General features: G+C 37.3%; 2 protein-coding genes across 4 annotated transcripts in view; one reads left to right on the top strand and one right to left on the bottom strand.

Moving 5' to 3' along the window:
* M (zona pellucida domain-containing protein miniature) overlaps nucleotides 1-19,106 on the top strand; it is a 267,575-nt gene that overhangs the window by 167,520 nt on the left and 80,949 nt on the right. The window lies entirely within an intron of this gene.
* The window catches only part of Sol1 (CUB domain-containing protein Sol1), a 232,044-nt gene that overhangs the window by 164,313 nt on the left and 48,625 nt on the right, over nucleotides 1-19,106 (bottom strand). For all 3 annotated transcript variants that reach the window (XM_077410713.1, XM_077410711.1, XM_077410712.1), the window contains exon 3: nucleotides 11,141-11,321. In XM_077410713.1, the coding sequence (XP_077266839.1) occupies nucleotides 11,141-11,321 (181 nt within the window). The remainder of the gene's footprint in view (nucleotides 1-11,140; nucleotides 11,322-19,106) is intronic.

The raw sequence follows: 19,106 nt of genomic DNA, 5'->3' as shown, positions 1-19,106 counted from the left end.
ATAAAAAATTTATCATTGATTTATTACGAACGTGCTGTATTTTCAAATAACTCACTCAGTATTCCATTTCCATCCTGTTACCATTCTCGATCAATTTAATTTCCTTCCTTCTTTTCATGGAGCATCTCTCTTAAAGATGACAACTGATGAGTTATTTGCTTGAATACTTTGATTCAACAACCGAAAGTAATCTAATCAAAAGTAATCAGACTAAAACAGGGTATCATAAACAGCGATTAAGTTCTCTCTAAGTAAATCACTGAACTGTACATATACATTATAATATACAAATATGTGCCGTTAAGGGAAGAAACTTGAAATTTTAAAAAACAAAAAAGAACGGAAAATTCTCTTACATTACTCACGCGTTTTTCATGAAAGATGAGACACAAAGTGCAATGCAGTAATTAAACATTCACCAAAATAGGTAGAAATTAAATTTTACACAAATAGATCTCTTTATTTATATTAGTTCACTTTGTCTCTCATTCAATTAGAAAAATTCGGTATATTCATCACTGAAATTAAATTAAATTATTATTTACATCAAATTATTTTTAACACACGATTTAATAATTTCCGATTAGCAATTTTGTCTAACTCCAAATATCTTATTCTTTATAATTGCAGTCAATTTTCAAGTCAGAGAACAGCTGCCCTACCTTATCATCTATCGTCTATCACGACGTGTTTCTCTTGCCTTCTTTTTATATCTTACTTTTGACCTACTTTGTTTTATCTTTATTTAAAAATTAATTAGAAAGAAACTTGCACGACACTCACTCTTATCAATCTATCTCAGAGTCTGTCATTTCACGTCATATAATGTCTCCTGCTAAAAAGTGTAATTGAACGACGTCGAGCTATTTTACGATGTCTCGGTCTAAGTCGAATTTTGAATTTTGTGTATGACACACGATAAATAACGACGATACATCTTCGTAGCATGGTATCGCAGCCACTCACGTTTAGTGCTCATAAAAGTCAAACAGTTCAGTAGAACGGTTGTAGAGCTACGAAGACCGCCGCACGAACACCACCGACGCTTGCTCTTCTTTCTCATTCTTGAAGAAAGCATTACGAAAGATTGTCATAAATAAATTACGCGGTTCTATAGTTTGTGCCCATATCATCTTGGTTTCAAAGCAATTATTGTATTTTAATCATTTACATACATTATATGTTAAGATCTATATTTTGCATAATTTGATGTTACAAATCATTCTGCGACTTCCAGATGGCAAACACCTTAAAAATATCTAAAAATAATATATTGTGTTACACACATGCACGCATATTACATAGACCCTTTATAGTAAACGCACAGAAAGACTTTATTTATAAGTAAAACAGAAGAATCCCCTTTCTCCATGTATAACATCCATACGGGAGAGCAAGCGTCGCAGGAGAATTTCGCACGAATGCCATGACGCAGTTAAATCACGCCGCCTCGTTGCATCGTCATGAGCCTTTTATGCTGTCATGTTATATAGCGACGATGTGGCGAAGTAATAATGCAATAAGAAGATGAGCTTTTTGCGATGGTACAACCGCCTTTTCTTATAACCACCTATCAAAAACGAACCTGACGTCTAAATTATATATTAAGCCATTGAATACTCGACAAAGGGTGCTTCCTCGTAATTATTAAATAATATTCACTCAGATATTGGGTGTTGTATTGAGGACGACGTGAAGAGAAATAATTACATGCTTCAGATCAATCGTTGCGCCACGCTTAAAAATGACTCGATCTGCGCGATGTAAGGCGAGACGCGAAAGAGGAACTAATCGGCTTTTACATAATGTCGTACTTGTACTGAAAACTGTATGGTGCCTACCTTAACGACATTAGTCGTACACTTCGCTTTGAAAGCCGTCTTAATATATAAATAATGACAAAGAACATTAAATATACTTTGTATTTTATTTCAGTAACTAACATTGCTTGCATTTCTTATTCAAGATGTTCCAAGAGACATTGAATATCAAAGAACACCAAAGAACAATTGAATTGAACGTACCCAGAATAATACTTTTGTCTTATGATAGATAAAAACCCTTTAAAAAAATTTGTTTTACTTTTGAATATACATATACGTATCTCTTATGTTCGCATTGCAGAATAAAACGTACATTGTATACATATATGACATTTTTCGATCAACCGATAGGTAGAATAAATCGATCATAAACAACATAATATGCAAATGACAAGAGATACGAGGTGAAATAGAGGTATATGCTCTTCTATGTAATATATGGAATGTTTACTGTACGATATTTTAATACATTCATTGTCCAATTTGCGCGTAAAATAAATCATTTTTTAACGTTCTTTTCTTCAAAGTTTGTGTGTGCGTTAATAAACTCACGTGACTATTTAATTTGTAAATAAATTACCATACACGCACAACACAGTCACTTATAATTAATTCCTTGCAAAAAACTAATCGTTTTACACTGTCAGATACAATTAATAATAAAATCACGTTTGATCCAACTATAAATTTTGCATCGATATCGTCCGACATCAAGCCTTGATGAATTTACCGAAGCGGGCCAGAACCAAAACAGGGCCGATGTCGTCAAGTGATTCACGAGAGAAACGCGCATCGGATACCAGAGCGAACGAAAGGTCAAACCTCGAATAGCGTATCGCGCGTGCATTTAAGTATGCAAAGGATCCGCGTAAGGGATGAAATGGCCTGTGAAGAAGCTGTGCGGGTCGCCGAGTGAACGACCGGACAAGGAACGAACGCAAACGCCGGGAGCCGGGAGCCGGGAGCCGGGAGCCGGGACACGAAGATACGAAGAGATTGCGGAATGTGGAATGTGGCACCGCGGCCTGGAGGTCGCGGCGGGGGAACGAGGTCGCGGGAGGATGTACGTAGACTCTGGGGTGAGATCTTCTGAATTATTCATTCCGGGAGCGATGCGAGAGAAAAAAATAACTACGATGGAACTCGCGCAATCAGAAGGCCAGCTCCCCGTTAATTCGCGTTTCGCACCCCCTGCTTCTCCATTTTGCACGTGCCATTCGTGAAAGGGCGGGATGGTTAATCATCGCGCATACGACGCGTGCAACGTTACAGGAGCAGCGGAGACGAATCAAGGAAGGCGACATGTGAAGCGGTCGTGACTCCAGCCTCGGAAATTGGAAACTGTCCCACGAACGGAATAACGAATGCCTGCGCTTTGGCCCCTGATGGAAAGTAAACATCACTGTGAGATGCTACGCGTTACGTCAACAGAACGTATACGCGATGCGATGAAATGCGAATTTAAATAATGGCCGCAAGGATATGACGAGGGCATCGTCGAAAAATTTCGTGGTGTAGTTGAAAAGAGCAACTGTCCTATTCGTGATGGATGATGCGGGATAAAAAAAGAAAGAATTTCGAACACACACACTTGCGGATAAATCTACTTCAGCTATTATGGCTTATCACCAATGTGCCAACGCCAGAACATCAACTTAAACTTTTTACATTAAGAATCTTTCGAATTCTCCCTCCAATGAGATCTTGAAAATTTTTTAACATATTATCTCTTTGACGCTCGTAAATTAAAAAGTTATGCGTAATAGACATTGTTGAATGCTCTGGGAAAAAATCGGTATTAAGCTAATCGCGTAAAGTGGCCTTTCATTGGAGACATCGCGGAAAGCACTTCATTTTATACAGACATTTCACTAAAACGACCCGGTTGCGCATATTTTAAAAGTATTAAAGACAGAAAATAAATGTTAGCGAGAAAAACGTTTCAGAGTCTAGAGTCTAGACTATTATATCAATATTTTAAAAAGGAAATAAATAATTACAATTTTCTTACATGCAAAAGAGTATCAATATGGTTATTTAATTAACTTTTTTTATGAAGCTGCTTTTTTACGATTTTTACGACAGTATATTTCATATGCTGTATCTCGTTTACAATAAAGAAACTTTCCAATTTTCGATTTTCTATTTTCGTTTTATGTTTTACGCACAATTGTAAATAGAAAGTCGTGGAATTCAAATGTTTGTCATCAAACCGACCTTTTATTCCGCAAATAATCGACTCTAGTGAAATTATTTTCTTTTCACAGGTGTTAAATATTTCTACCTTCGACCGAGTTTTATGCAATCGTGCGTGTACGCGATCACGTATGTATCTCCATATTCGTATTACCATTAATGGTGAATGTAGGATGGATGAGTCGTTTCGTAGTTCAATAAAGGAAAACTCGTGCTCTTTTTTCCGACATTAGTGGCGCCATTCATTTCCGAGACAAAGTTTGTTTACCGATAACTTCCGCGGTCGTTCGACGGCTGTCGTTATATTGAATATTTCATGAAGTCAACGTTGTTGCATTTATGATAATTGAAAGTACTATCGACAGGACTTCGAGGGGACTTAATATACATAATACTTATCATTTTAATAAGTATTCAAATGTCTATTCTGATAATATTGTTTATATTATAGATTTGCATATTTTAAGTAATCCCAAATACCGTGCATCCGTAATTATAAATTTCTTTCAATCAATTTAAGCGTCATAGAAAGAATAATCTACAGGAAAAGAGAAAGTAATCGTTAGGAAAAGGAAATACGTTATGCAAATTAAAGAAAATTCTATAGTGATTACTAGGACATCTTTTCCCCTCTTAGACTTTTGACGTTTTTCCCCTAAGGGCATAAAAAAATTCTAGATAACGGTGGACTTTACAAAAGGAAGAACAAAGATATCTAGACAACCATGTCTAACCACTACGATTCTAAAGAGCAAAGTTTTCGTCCGGCGAAATCCAATCCTATTTCTTGTTCCGCGGACAGCTGAAATATTCATGACAATTAAAAAGAAACTTCGAATACGGACTACAGTCAGGCATGTTTTACAGCTTCACTCTGTCGCGTTCGCGACTCCAGCCGTCGAATCCAACGTTTTGTCTGCCATTTCGCATATGGTTTCGTACGGGGTGCGCACTTCCGGCTAATTTAATGTCCGAGTGCAAAGTCGGATGATCATAGCTAGACGGAGAAGGCGTGAAGTGAGAAGACTCAAACCTAGACCTCTTCATAGTTAATCCTCGAGGTAGGCGACGAACCGTTCTCACAATTGTCACAGCTCGTAGTCCAGGAATTTCATCTCGCACATAATTAATCTCAGCAGTTACGCCACCGACAAGTATAATTCCTAGCGGCTTGGCCGCTAGGTATTCGGCACGGGCCGTTACGAAAGCCAATGCTACAATGTTCCGCACTACTGTCCGCTGCCTCCGCCGCAAACTCGAGGTTTCCTCTCCTTCCGGAGTAGCCGCGCGTTTCCGTGTACAACGGCGAAACAACGGCGCCAAGCCATCCTGTTCGTCTCTCTGGGCTCTCGTCGTCCGTACTCCGCATTGCCGCATTCCGTGCCAAGATAGCTCGCTGACGACCGCGTTGCGTGAAATTGCGCTAAACGAAGATACGTAATCCGGTATAGCTTTCATCGCCAGAAAACGTTCTGTTCAAAGCTTCTGTTTGGTCATTTTGTCGATACAATCCAACAATACTATACGAATATTGCGTGAAACTATTTTATTTGCAAGTATTGGTTTCTTAATAATTAAAAATGGTATCTATTTATCGTTGTTGTCGCTGAGAGTAAAAACGGTAAACTGACAACAAAATTAATATGTGGTATCTCGAAAAGTGTCTTATATAAAAAATTTACTTTCGCGAAAGCTATCGTGGAGCCCCGCATGCCCCATGCCGCATGCATCGTGCTCATTTAATAGTTAGAACCCGGAGGTATCCATTAGGAGATCCTTAGTTTGCTTGGAAACTTGAAGCAGTATCTCTTGCTCGTATATAACTCGTAGAGGAAGCGGCTTACTATCGGCGCCCCTGGATATAAAGCCGAAGTTTCCTCTCTTCTCCGAGGGATTTTCTAAGCTTTAGGACATGCACTAGGCGGCACTCTGTAAACGATCGCCATGCGCCTCGTGTGCCATATTAATAGGGCCATCTCCATAGACGACTTAATATTGGACATGGCACGCGATTCCGGACGATCCTTAGAAGTAGAAACGATTTATGACCGCGGACGGCGGAGGATTTGTAAATAGAATCTCGCTCAAGGAGCGTACTCGCGGAGGACGCGCGTGCGTGCTCCGCATAAACGACGGAGGACGCGCGCGCTGTATGCAAAAAGAACTCAACTATATATAATATGTATGTACTAACCTATAACTTCCGTTTTTATCAAAACAAAATATTAATCTACACGGCATAGACTCGGTCATCGACTGTAAATCGTAGAAAAAGGCCGGCACAAGATTTTTCTTCACAACGTTCGCCAACAAGTGAAAATTTAATAAAAATAACTAACAGAATTGACTTTGGCAGCGCTCCCGTTCTGAGATTTAGTTCCAGATTTCAATTATAGATACAAGTATTAAGTACGTTCAATTAAATGAAAATATTGGGTGCAAGTAAAAAGTTTTCGGATCGAAAAGAAATACACGATTCATTTTTTTTAGGTGGTTAAGTGAAACGCTGGCAGCGAAAGAATGAATCTGAAATAATTGAGGGACAAACTTGAAATCAACCAATCTGCTCTGCAACTTGAAAGGCAACCAACGTACAGAACAAATTGCCATTAGGTGATGTCCATCTGGGTGTGCGTCTAAATTAACGAACAACAGTCGAGATCTATTCTCTAGAGATAAAGTTCCTGAGGGATACTTGGACAGTAGCCGTAGGCGAACGTTCGAAAACCAACCACGGAAATTTCTGACGGTCTGTAACTGACGACGAGATGTAACTGCCGAAATAATCGCTCGAGTGATTTGTACGGGCATGGGCATGGGCAGCGCGTAGGCGTCTACGTTTCGCGAAGCATTGCGCATTACCGGATTGTTTGCCATGCATTTCCAACGGTCCGTCTTGTCTGTCGGAAGTTCCGCCGGTCGACGTGACCCCAACGCAGTTCGATGCATAATGTGCGACAGCACAAATTCCGCTATGAGCATTTGCATACGTAAACGTATGCCGCCGCGGACGCAGGCGTCCGCAGCGATCATCGCTAAAGCGCGCTACAGCGATCGCGAATCGGTTGACAGCTAGAGCGATCGACGCTCTTGGATTTTTATCCTTGGATTTTTAACATCGCATCGTGCAGATCGATCATGTAGATTTCGTAATGCGATGTTAAAAGTATCTCTTTGAGTCACGATGACATCTCTCGGACCGAATCGACGCAACGGTGATATTACATTTTTCCCAAATGGATAACGGATTTAGTATAGAAGGGAAGTGCAACCACAAGTTCACAAAAAGTGGATTCATATTCCGTTCGTAGGAAAGGAAACCGAGTTTGGCGGAGAAAATAAAATCTGTCCCGACCATAGAGACACGTCCCGTTGTATTCGGAGCTAGCATCCCCTTCACGTCGTCGTAACTTCCTCCTTCCGGAACTCGTCCGCATGCTCTTCCGCTACTCTTCCCGTTTCCGCATAACTTGACTGACTCATCGCGGGCGTGTTAAGTTACCCTATACTGCACCAATCGGTGAGCCTAAACGTGCAACGCATCTTGAGAACAAATCTTTCAAACAGAAATTTCTAAATTTATTGCATTCAACACGTGTGCGTGCGTTCAAATCACCCCATTAACCGTCAAGGAATCGCACGTCGAATTTCGGTTCTTCAGACGCCGGGAACGACACACAACATAGGTATCGATATAAGCGAAAAGGATAACGCGAAAGGGGTTGGCGCAGCGGAATGTACATACATCGTGGCACAACGGTGTCGCGGTCTGGGGAACGCTGTTGTCCCGGCGCATCCCACGTTACGGCTGCAATCGAGCTGGCAGGTACTGCGAGCGAGTGTCAAGGGAACACGCCGCGCGACCGTCGCGTCGTGCAATCAGGCACGCCACAGCCCGCTGTGATGCAACGGAAGTGGAAGAGGGTACCTATACCTATACCTATACCTTCACTCGCGCGTTGCCGTGGGACTTGACGCGCGGCGAATATAAGCGAACGAGCTTCGAGCTCACGAAAAAAGACGCCTTAGCACACCGCGACTATACAAAATATTTTTTAATCAAAAAAGTACTCTCATTTCAAACAAAATATGCGCATAAAATTACACTACAGTTACATTACAGGTTTACATATAAAATGATGAACTGTAAAAAATATACGTCTGTGTGATATATTATATATACTTACACACACACACAGGGTATCCCAAGTTCACAGTGCTATATCTTGCAAACTTATGATTTTATTAAAAAATGTTTTTTTAGACAAAAGTTGTATAGTTTTGGAGGGGGCACATGATCCAGATGTGAGTCATGTCGTAGATGTTATCGTTTACAAGAAATTTTAAAGTTGACTAATTTCTTAAATGGAACTTGATTTTTCCCTTGAAATAAAAATTGTCTCGTCGAGATGTTTTCAAAACATTATAATAAAGCTCTCTTTTGCTTACTGAAGAATTTCCTGAGATATTTTAAATATTGTTATAATATTTTCAATTTAAAATATGAAGAAAATATCTCATAAAGTATTATATTATAATATCTTTTTTTCAACAATCGATTTATTTCATTATTCTATATATAAAAGTATGAAAGTAAAGTTATCGAAATATATGAATACTTTATGAGATATTTCATATTGTATATTAAAAATATTATGACAAAATTTAAAATATTTCAGGAAATTCTTAACAAAAGAGAGCTTTATTATAGTATTTTGAAAACATCTCGACGAGATCTACAACTTTTATCAAGGAAAAAATCAAGTTCCATTTAAGAAATTAGTCGCCTTTAAAATTTCTTGAAAACGATGACATCTACGACATTACTCATCTAGATCATGTGTCCCCCTCCAAATCATGCAACTTTTATCTGAAATATTTTTCAATAAAATCATCGGTTCGCGAGATATAACATTGTAAACTTTAAAACGGGGCACCTTGAATATATTATATAAAAAATTTTTAAAACATTCAATATCTCAAAAATCTAAATAGTAGAAAAATATATGTTCAAAATTATTCCTGTAACGTTTAATAATATATATATATAATCCATATTAAAATATATATTACATGTATGTCCGACCTTCGTTTTTGCCAAGGATTCTACGTTAAATTCCTACCTACGATAAATTGTGGTACAGGTGAAGTAAACGTCTTGCTGCAACGGACTTACGCTCGTTTTGGATCCTAAAACACTGCATTCAGGCGCAACGTAAATTCTGCGAGAACGCAGAAGCACGAGAAATCCCCGACGAATGTACATAGATTATTAAAGTAAAGCTAGATTTAAAGCGCATTTAGCCGTTTCGGAGAACGTCAACCCACCGTCTAATTTCCTATATTTTCCTTCGTATTACTATTAGGGCTTCTGCAAATACTCGTGGTCATTATTACGCAATGTCAAATATAGTTTCCAAATGTACGTGGATATGTAGAACTAACACTGAGTTTGTCGTCATGAAGTGGAAAAGAATCCACATTAAATTCTATTTGCGTTAACTTCCTCTTACGAGTAACGAAACAGTTTGCAAGTTTTGCCAAGCCACTCTAGCGATGCACGATTTACACGTGCACCACCATTGCACTTTCCCCTAGGTAACAGAAGTACGTAACGCGCTACAAATTGGCTGCTACCCTCTGCCTTGCTCAAGCACTACCGGGACTTGTGCCATAAGTCACCCTACTCGTTTCTCGCTCCACCCTCACCTTGGGACGAATCGCATCTCGAATTCAATTTCACGAAATGGTCATTACGTCACAAATTTCTAAGTGTTTTCGTAAAACTATTGAAACGTAAAATATTGAAGAAGCTGACTTTAATTCCTCAATTCACCAGCAGCGTTATCTTAATGAATTAACCGTCCACAACAAACATTTTAAATAAATCACATCGATATAGGTTTATCTCGCCTCGTTAAAAAGTATCTTCATCCATATATAGATCTGCATGCAGAAGGATTCTTAAAGAAGAACTAATCGGCGGCCAATAAATTAAGAATTTAATCACGGTTAATACGAAATTAATGAAGCGGGCGATCGTTAAAAAAAACTCTTGCTATGACTTTACTTTCTGCCGGTTATAGCGTGACCCTTAACGCTCTTAAAATCGTTACTGTGTCTCAAAGATCTCTGCACTCTCGAGCGCTGAATTTTAGCGAACAATCCTATACGCAAAGATATTTCGCTTGGAATTCCCTCGTGAACGAATACAATTTTCTGAAGAAAATATCACAAAAGTGTAAACTACGTAATTTACAGAAATAAAAATCAATAACGAATTATATTCTTGGCTAAATAGTAAAAACCAACGGATATTCAGATTTACAATAATCTTGATTAAAGGTAACAAAATACATTGTCATTACAAATCACGTTTGCTTTAACTAGCAATCGTTGGCAAGTGTAGAAATCAATGTCATTCGGCACCACTGGTCATAGTGAATGCAACGCTAGAAATTCTCTCTGGCACACTTTCTCTACGTACTCTTAATGTATGTATGTATGTATGTATATATATATATATATACATATATATATATACATATATGTACTATATGTTTATATTCACGTGACCATATCGGTATAATTTAACATATGGAACACGGCTGCATTCCATTGACGGCAGACAACCGCGAATAGACTCTACCGGACAACGGAAGGCTTGAATTAGGTGCATGACAAATCGTTGTGCATGGATAATTTATCTGTTAACATAACGTTGTCTGCCACTGCTGAACATGGCGAAACAGCCTGTCTAATTATAATTTACGAAAAAGATATATGATATCATACGCGAGAGCGTCTAAATGACGAAAATTATGAAGATACAAAATTTACGTATTGATGCGTTATAATTATGTTGTTAAGATAATATAATTAAAGGGCAGGAGCAAACATTTAAAAACTGATGTTTACTTCATATTACTCGATAGAAGCTTAATTTTTTAAATATTCTAACAGCTTTTTTCGTTTATCTACGTTCAATAAATAGAAACTAAAATTACGTATTATTCTCCACCGTGATGTAAACGTAATCAATTTTCATTTTTAATTGACGGTAATATGCAAAAAAAAATGGCAGGTTTTGAATGTTTACTCCGTAGATATAGATCACTTACTCAGACCAGATACGACGAATGTTGAAGTGATGAAACTGTAGAAAAACAATTTCATCTGAATGACCAATGAATGTGTACAGAAGACAATCGATATTCGGTGGGTATCGTTTCGGATAATCGGGAGATGTAAAAGTGCCACCTTGAGGTCTGTCCGAGCTGCTGTATACAACACATGAACAACCTGTAAAAAAAAAAAGAAGTATCATATGGACATTGCATATAACAAATGTAAAAGTTTAGAAAAATAACTCAAGGCATAGAAAAACGAAATAATGGAAAATTTCAGCAATATTGGACAATATCGAGTCGTATCTAATCAACGCTGCAAGCTTCGTCAGACGTGCCGTGTCTCGTCCCGAACGATTTTAATGTAGAGATATCGGGCATTGTGTCGATAATGAAATTCACCATCTGACATTGCTTCCAGGATGAGGGGCGCGAGCATGCAAGAGAAAAGTTTTCTTATTTCCAAAATGAAGTCGTCGGTCCGCGCATCGATCTAGCGTCCTCGCTTTCGTGCTGCCATAGCCGCGTCGAATGCCAAACTCAAAGAATTAAATTAAAGTTTGACTTTTCGGGAAGAAAAACTCCACGAAGAAGCACATAATAATTCACGCGGTAAATGTCACTCTCGACAACGAGTCAATCGCGTCAGTTAAAAATGAACGATTAAATATATCCTTATTAGCGACGGTAATGCAGCCATTTTAGGAAAAGATTCGTTTTGCGTACGTATACGTGATCCGCATCGACGCGATATAGAGACGAGATATTACGAGACATAAATTTACCCCAAACGTATCCGGCGGATCAGACGGCGAATGATTAAGCAAACCGATAATTTATAGAGGAGTCGTTGCAAAGACCAGCCCCGACACGTGGCTCCTCTATTATCCGAGAAGCCGTGACTCGCACAACTGGGAATTGCGAAAATTTAATTTCCTGTTTTTCAATTAACTTTTACGTGAGTCGGGTACGACACAGCGGGTCTTCTCGGCGCGGCGAGCGGACACACGGGAGAATGCAAAGACCCATCGTATCTATGGTTAAATAATGGCATGACACTTGAGTTATACCGCCGGTACAAAAGCCCGAACATTCTCGACCAGTTTTATGCTTTGGGGACCCCATTGTATCCCGTAACTCGGCGTAATGCGGAGGGAGTGATTCTTTTATTTTTTATTCCGCAGAGGTATGTGTACCGAGCTGTGTAATATACCGGTTTATTGTGCGCCCATTGTTGTAGAAAATAAAGCGATTCAGGGTGTAGAACCGACTGTGTGGGTAAGTTGAAATTCGACCTGCAGTGCAAATGCTATGAGACTCTCAGCGCTCATAAAGCGAGACATTTCGCAATCTTCTCAAAGAAAAAATAATGCCAAAGTCCTCTGAAAATTACGTATCTTCTGCATTATAAATTTTAATTCACATAAAACAATAAGAAAAATTCAACTATGTTTTCTATTACGAGAAGGGAGAAATGCGAATGCGGTGTTATTTATATATATATATATATATATATATATATATGTGACAAAATTAATTTCAATATAATATATAAAATATAGTAAAATAACATACAAATGTTTTATAATATCTTTTACGGACAATATAATCTATATGGCAGAACGGAAGATCGCGCTAATGGGGAGAGAAATGTGAATCGTTATAGTACCACGTTAATGCGAATACAATCATTTATCCAAGATAATATCGCCATCGCTATACCCTCACGATTCGTCTCTGTCGGTGCACTGGTGCTTCGCAATGATTATTCTGGCTGAAACGATCCATTAGCGAGCATTCGTTCGGCACAGCAAGACTAATGCAAACAAAGCAATTTATAAGGATAGTGACGCAATTAATCAGACTTTCGAAAAAGCGAGAGAAACACGAAGAGAAAAAAGCGGTGCGCCAACGAAAGAACATATCGCGTTTCGCGCGCAGCGAATTAATAGCTCCACGAGCCACAAGTTGGAAGGGTCTTTAGTAAATTAGCAAAAACAATGTCTTCTTTTCTGTCCCTTTCTCCATCCCCATACTCTATCTATCTCTACTTAACTATATAGCAAGCGTTTTCAGTTTTTCAGTCTTTCCATCACCCTACTGTTTTGCCTTTTACTGCCTCTCACTGCCTTCTCACTTTATTTTTCGTCAGCTTGCTTTCGTCGTCGCTTCGTCGTCACGTCGTATATAGGTTTCTACATCCTTTGGGTGGAAAGACACCCAAGCGACCTGTCGCGTGAAACGTACCAATGATACTTGAACTTATTTGTATCGTCTCATAAGATACGCTGTGACATTTGCAATTTTCTAGTGTCTAGTATCGATGCTATTCATTTCACTCTTGTACCATCTATATGTACATAAATCCTTTAATATATAAATGTTTATGTATATAGACAAAAAGTTTCGTTAAATCTTTATTTCCTATAATTAATCAAATATTTTAAATTAAAATTCTCACGTTATAGATACTAAATTAATTGTATTTAAATAATTAAAAATTAATTACAAATAATTAAAGAGAAAAAACCGAAACGGATCACCGAGGCTAAATTAGAGCCTAAATTAAAAGGTATCAATCACTATATAGTGTCATGTTGATTAACGCCGCATTGTAGGGTAAAAAGTAGAATGTCAGAGGCGTAAAAATGCTGGCACAGCTACGTTCTCATGACGGAACTGTCCGAGAAACCTAGAGAATATTTTAAATGGCGGCAGAACTAATTCTCCTCTCGCATCACACATGTACGTTAACGTATGTACGATACATGCTGAGAATAGCATGTACAATGTTAAAAGCGACTACGGTCTCTTGGCTGCTGAAGTGGGGCGCCAGGCCGCTCTAAAACACTCGGAGACATCATTGTTCAGTCACGTTCGCCGGCATTGACTCAAGCATCCTCAAGTTGCACTCTATTTATAACGTACTTTGCGATAGTTACAGAAGAAAGAGCAATAGGCTTTTCCGTGAACGAGAAAAAACGCGCATACGATTAACAACACACTCGCAAGTGTACCTATACCCGTGTCACGACACTAATTAACATACGGCGATTGTTTGTACGCAGACGTGCACAACCTGCGCGAATATCGATCATTCATAACATATAAGGTCTATAAAATGAATCGCTATCGAACATTTAAGCGGCGTAAAGAACTTGTATTTTACATAAGAATAAAAATGACATAATTCACGACAAAAAAGACAAAAATGGAAGAGATTATATTACAATGAAGAATATTACTTTCGACTAATGTTATGCATAATATCAACAGCATACGTATACATATATGAGAATTTGTACTCTTTTCAAATGTCATTATTCAATGCTTTTATTCTTTTCCCCAAGATATACAAATCACATTTATAGAAGATAGATACGCATTAAGTCCTTTTAAATTGTCATTATTTATTAATACCTAATGTGATCTTTTTCTCGCATGACAGAACGCATTCCCTTAAGCATTATAGTGTGCTGTGAGAACTCCGACAGGTGATCCGTAAGCTGTGACGCGCGAAGGGACGTCTTCCCACGACTCTTCGGCTGCCTATACTATTATACGACAGTCACGCGAACATCAAAGACATAAGATCAGGATGCCACACTAAGAAGCAATGATATTATTGCCGCACCGGAAACAGTAGAAATCACTTAGCACTCAATTCCAGCCGCAAGTTGACTTTTCTGAATTCGGACTGATGCCGCAAGCTGTTGGCAAGATCGAAACTTGGAAGTTTCCACAAAAGCGAGAGAAACTCTGCATCGCGCCTCATCCGTTGCTGTTTCATATACATATATTTATATGTATATAAATATGTACAGGGTGTCCGAAGCAAGTGCAACTGTTATATTGACCGCGAGTCTGAGAAAAAACGAGTACTAACTCTAAGAAAATATATATTCTTTTTAATGTTGAAATACCAATAGTCCAATAGTTCTGGTTATAGGCGAGAAATTAAAAATTAAAGTAGATTGAAGCTTAAAGTAAACTTGACTTTAACAGAATTTTAATTTAAAGTTTAGCTACTAAAATATATATCAAAAGTTAAGAAGTTGTGAGAAAGTATATGGCAAATCAAATTTTCTCCGTAGAACATTCTACTATTCTACTTCGAAATGATAAAAAAGAAATCGTATAACTAACAATAAGTAAAATTGCGGTATACTTGACACTTGTATATATTCTGCACACAATTCTAGAATACACATCTATAGGTATACTCGGGTATATATGAATAGACCGCATCTACATTCTATATGTATACAGACATACTTGTCTATATATATAGAATGTAGATAAATCTATTTATATACAGGTGGAATCTATAGAATTCTTTATCTATCTCAGATAGATAAGGATCCATCGCAATGCAGCAGGCAGTGCGATGCATCTAGATATCTGCTGAAAGCACGACTACCACTACACTTAGATCACGCGATTACTTGGTGGACACAGAAAGGCTTCTGCTAAAAGCTGCTGGATAAAGAAGCAAAAAAAAGTGAAAAAACCGAGAAACGAGAAGACATAAAAGAGGAAGGAGAGGGAGGAAAGCGCACTGCGCGTTAAAGAATAGCGTTTCCTACGGAACTTTGGTGTATCCTGACTATTTCCGGTTAAAAATGTCACCTCAAAGCACGATAGCTTCACACTCAATTATCTTGAAAATGGATCATTTTCAAAAGGAATAAAATTCTTGGAAGATCGAATCTTTCGACGCATCGTCTGTTTGCACACAAATTACTATTGACTTTCCCTTATACATATAATTTTACGTGTCGAATTAATCTCTATATTTATATTTAACTTTTCGTTTCCATGAGAATTTAGTTATCATAAAATCATACGTTTCGTCGATGTCGTAACATATTGTATATCGTCACCATAATGGCAATGGATCGGAAAGATGTCTTTACACTAGATAAATATGTCGTAGGAAGTATTGATTTTAAAAGAGCTACGGCTACTATTCCTTTGAGAGCCGATGTCACGATCGAAGTAGACAAAGTTAAGAGAGGACGAAATAAATTGATAATATCTTTAACCGAGGCCGGTAGCTATCAAATGCCATTTTACGAGATCGTCCTATATACTTCAAGTCATTCACGTGACTGTAAAATGTGCTTATATATGTTATCCTTGGATATTTAACCTTCTGAGATAGAAAACGACTTCAATATTCACGAATTGTACCGTTTTTGATTAGACAATTTCTACATAGCATCCACGCTTTCCAATAACTTTTATGAAATCTTGAAAATATTCGCTAAACCATTATTTTTTATTATCCGCTTAAATTTTCGGATAAAAAATTAAAAAATTCACAAATTAAATGAATACAAATTTTATATATATATATATATATATATATATATATATTTACCTTATCAAAATAAAACAAATTTGCTACAATTAAAAAGTGTGCAGTCAAGCAAATATTGAGGATTTTATTATTAAAAGCTGTATTTCTCCGCGCTATTTCTATTTTACGGATATATTAAAAAATTGTTACCGCTTATATTTTTCCATGTACATGCATATACCTACGCTAGATCATTTCCAATGTGAATCAGAGGTTGGTCAGTACCGAACACTTTTATCCGACTGCATGCGCGCTTCGTAAATGTTTTCATTAAACGACTTTTGGCGTGTATTCGTATCAACACAGCACTACGTAATGTCAACAACAATTGCATATCACCCGCTTGGATATTTGCAATTCTTCCAATCGTGTCGGAATAAATTTTAAAAGCCGCTTTTATATTTCAATTATTCTTCACACTCGATGTAAAATTTATTGGGAAAAGCCTTCTACATATATATTGTTACATTTCCATTTCGTACATCTATGCAACGTGCGAGAGAAAAATATGTAGAAATGAAAGATTTATTGCAAATTAAACTTCAATCCATTTTCCACTAAATACCAGAATAAACCTAGATAAATGTTAATATACATATGAAATATGAATTATAATCAATTTTTCACGTACATAATTTATAAGTAACATTATATGTATATCTCAATATTATTTTCTAATATTAATCAAATGTCGGCATGTCGACAAATAGAAAATAGATTAAAATGCTAGAGATTTCCTCATTCCTCAATTCTCTGTTTACAGCAACGCATGTGTGTCCTTAATAACGATATATCGTAGCACGCCATTACTCACAATCAGTACGTCCGTGAAAAAATTGCGTAATCTGGACTATCGGCACTTCTTCATGGATTGTTCCGCGCAATACCGATTTGATAGGTCGTGCGATGTACAAGATAGTGGATATCAATCTAGGAGCAGGTGGCCGGAATATTCACAAACAAGCTAGCAAGCAAGAATTTATATACAACCGTACAGCGCCAGCAGTTTTGTTTTATCTACTATTGGCTCGGGGATTTCCGTGATATTCGCGGAACAGAATTTTTTTATGGCCACGAGCAGGTATTTATTCATGAATCCGGAATGACAATGTAGCCGCAATGCTTTCTCGTCTCGCGCGATCAAGCTCCCCGTCATGCGAACGAAGGTTATATAACTGTGTTCATCCGTGTTCTTTTTTTTTTGTTTTACTAATGCAAATGTTAAGCACCTTTGAATTGCAGAAAAAGTTGCACTACGCAAACATTAAGTTTAATATTTTTTATGTACTTTCGCGAGCAACGCCAACAGTTTGCTATTACCTTGCGTTTGTACGCATTTGAAAATGCATGTATATGTATTTATATGTGTATGTGTAAGTATATACATACACATACGCGCGCACGCAACAGAACTTAATAAAAATAATACGACAGGGCACAAAATGTTATTCCGCTCGAATAGTATGTTGCAGAATCGAAAAGAAAATGTTTCCTGATTCAATTTTAAGAGCCGGAATTGTCCTCATCATGTTAGAACAAAGTCTTCAGTAAACCAACCTAATACTTGTGCTAGAATTTCGTACGGTAGAAAGCCTGAATAAGAAAAATTTCATGTAATATTAGAAGCAATACACACGATCTGACATTAATGGAACATCTATGATAGTAAAAGCATTGAATCTACGAATCCAGTTGACATGGTTTTTATAGAGTATGTATACGACACTGATGCTTATCACGTCAATTACCTATTCCCGTTTTGTATTTGCAAATTCAATTTGAATTCACTAGGTGTCGTACGAATTATCGAAATAGTGGTTCGAAAATTAACGAGGTTTCCATTCTCCAATATCGATAATAATTTATATTCAATTTCATACGCGCGCATCCCTATACGTTGGCTGTTGAAATTTGTATGGTCGAAATATGCGAATCGTACTGACGGTACACGACATTAGTGAAATCGTAATTGAAATATTAATTTATGACGCATAACGACCACCTAGTAATTAACACGCTCAGTAACCCTGTGTCAACAGATGCGCAATGCATGCATTACGGCGACACGGCCACATTACATAAATACTCGGCTTTAGTCTGACCTCGGCCAGATCATAATGGGCGAAGTATACAATTCTGCCATTATCCGCGAAACACCAACGTTCACAGCAAAAATCCATGAATATATATCTGCGGAAATGTTGCATTTGTTAAAAATGTATCGATGCGCATATTTATATCATCAAATTATTACATGACGATGTAAAAATATATACGGTTATTATTTTTGTTCTCAAATTTCCCTAATTCGATTATTCAAGCCAATTGATCGAAAATATTGATCATCGCGAGTAATTATCCCGATTAGGTTAAATTAAATTTCGTAAAAATAATTTCAAAAATGTACAATGTTTTTCATTTTTGGGGTTCCTATATAATTTCCACATAAAATTGATTATAAAAAATTAATAAGTAACAAAGATTTCGTTGTGTATAAAATATCTCTGAAAATTTTATTTGTTAAAGATATATCTTTTTTTTATATTATTATTCAAGAAAAAAGAATCTCCGCGCGCGGTTTTAAACTTAAACGTGAAT

Source organism: Temnothorax americanus, unplaced genomic scaffold, assembly GCF_048541705.1.
Source record: "Temnothorax americanus isolate GAGA-0224 unplaced genomic scaffold, ASM4854170v1 Scaffold29, whole genome shotgun sequence".
NCBI lineage: Eukaryota > Metazoa > Arthropoda > Insecta > Hymenoptera > Formicidae > Temnothorax > Temnothorax americanus.
The sequence above is the reverse complement of the archived record's forward strand: the minus strand, read 5'-3'. Positions and strand labels throughout refer to the sequence as shown.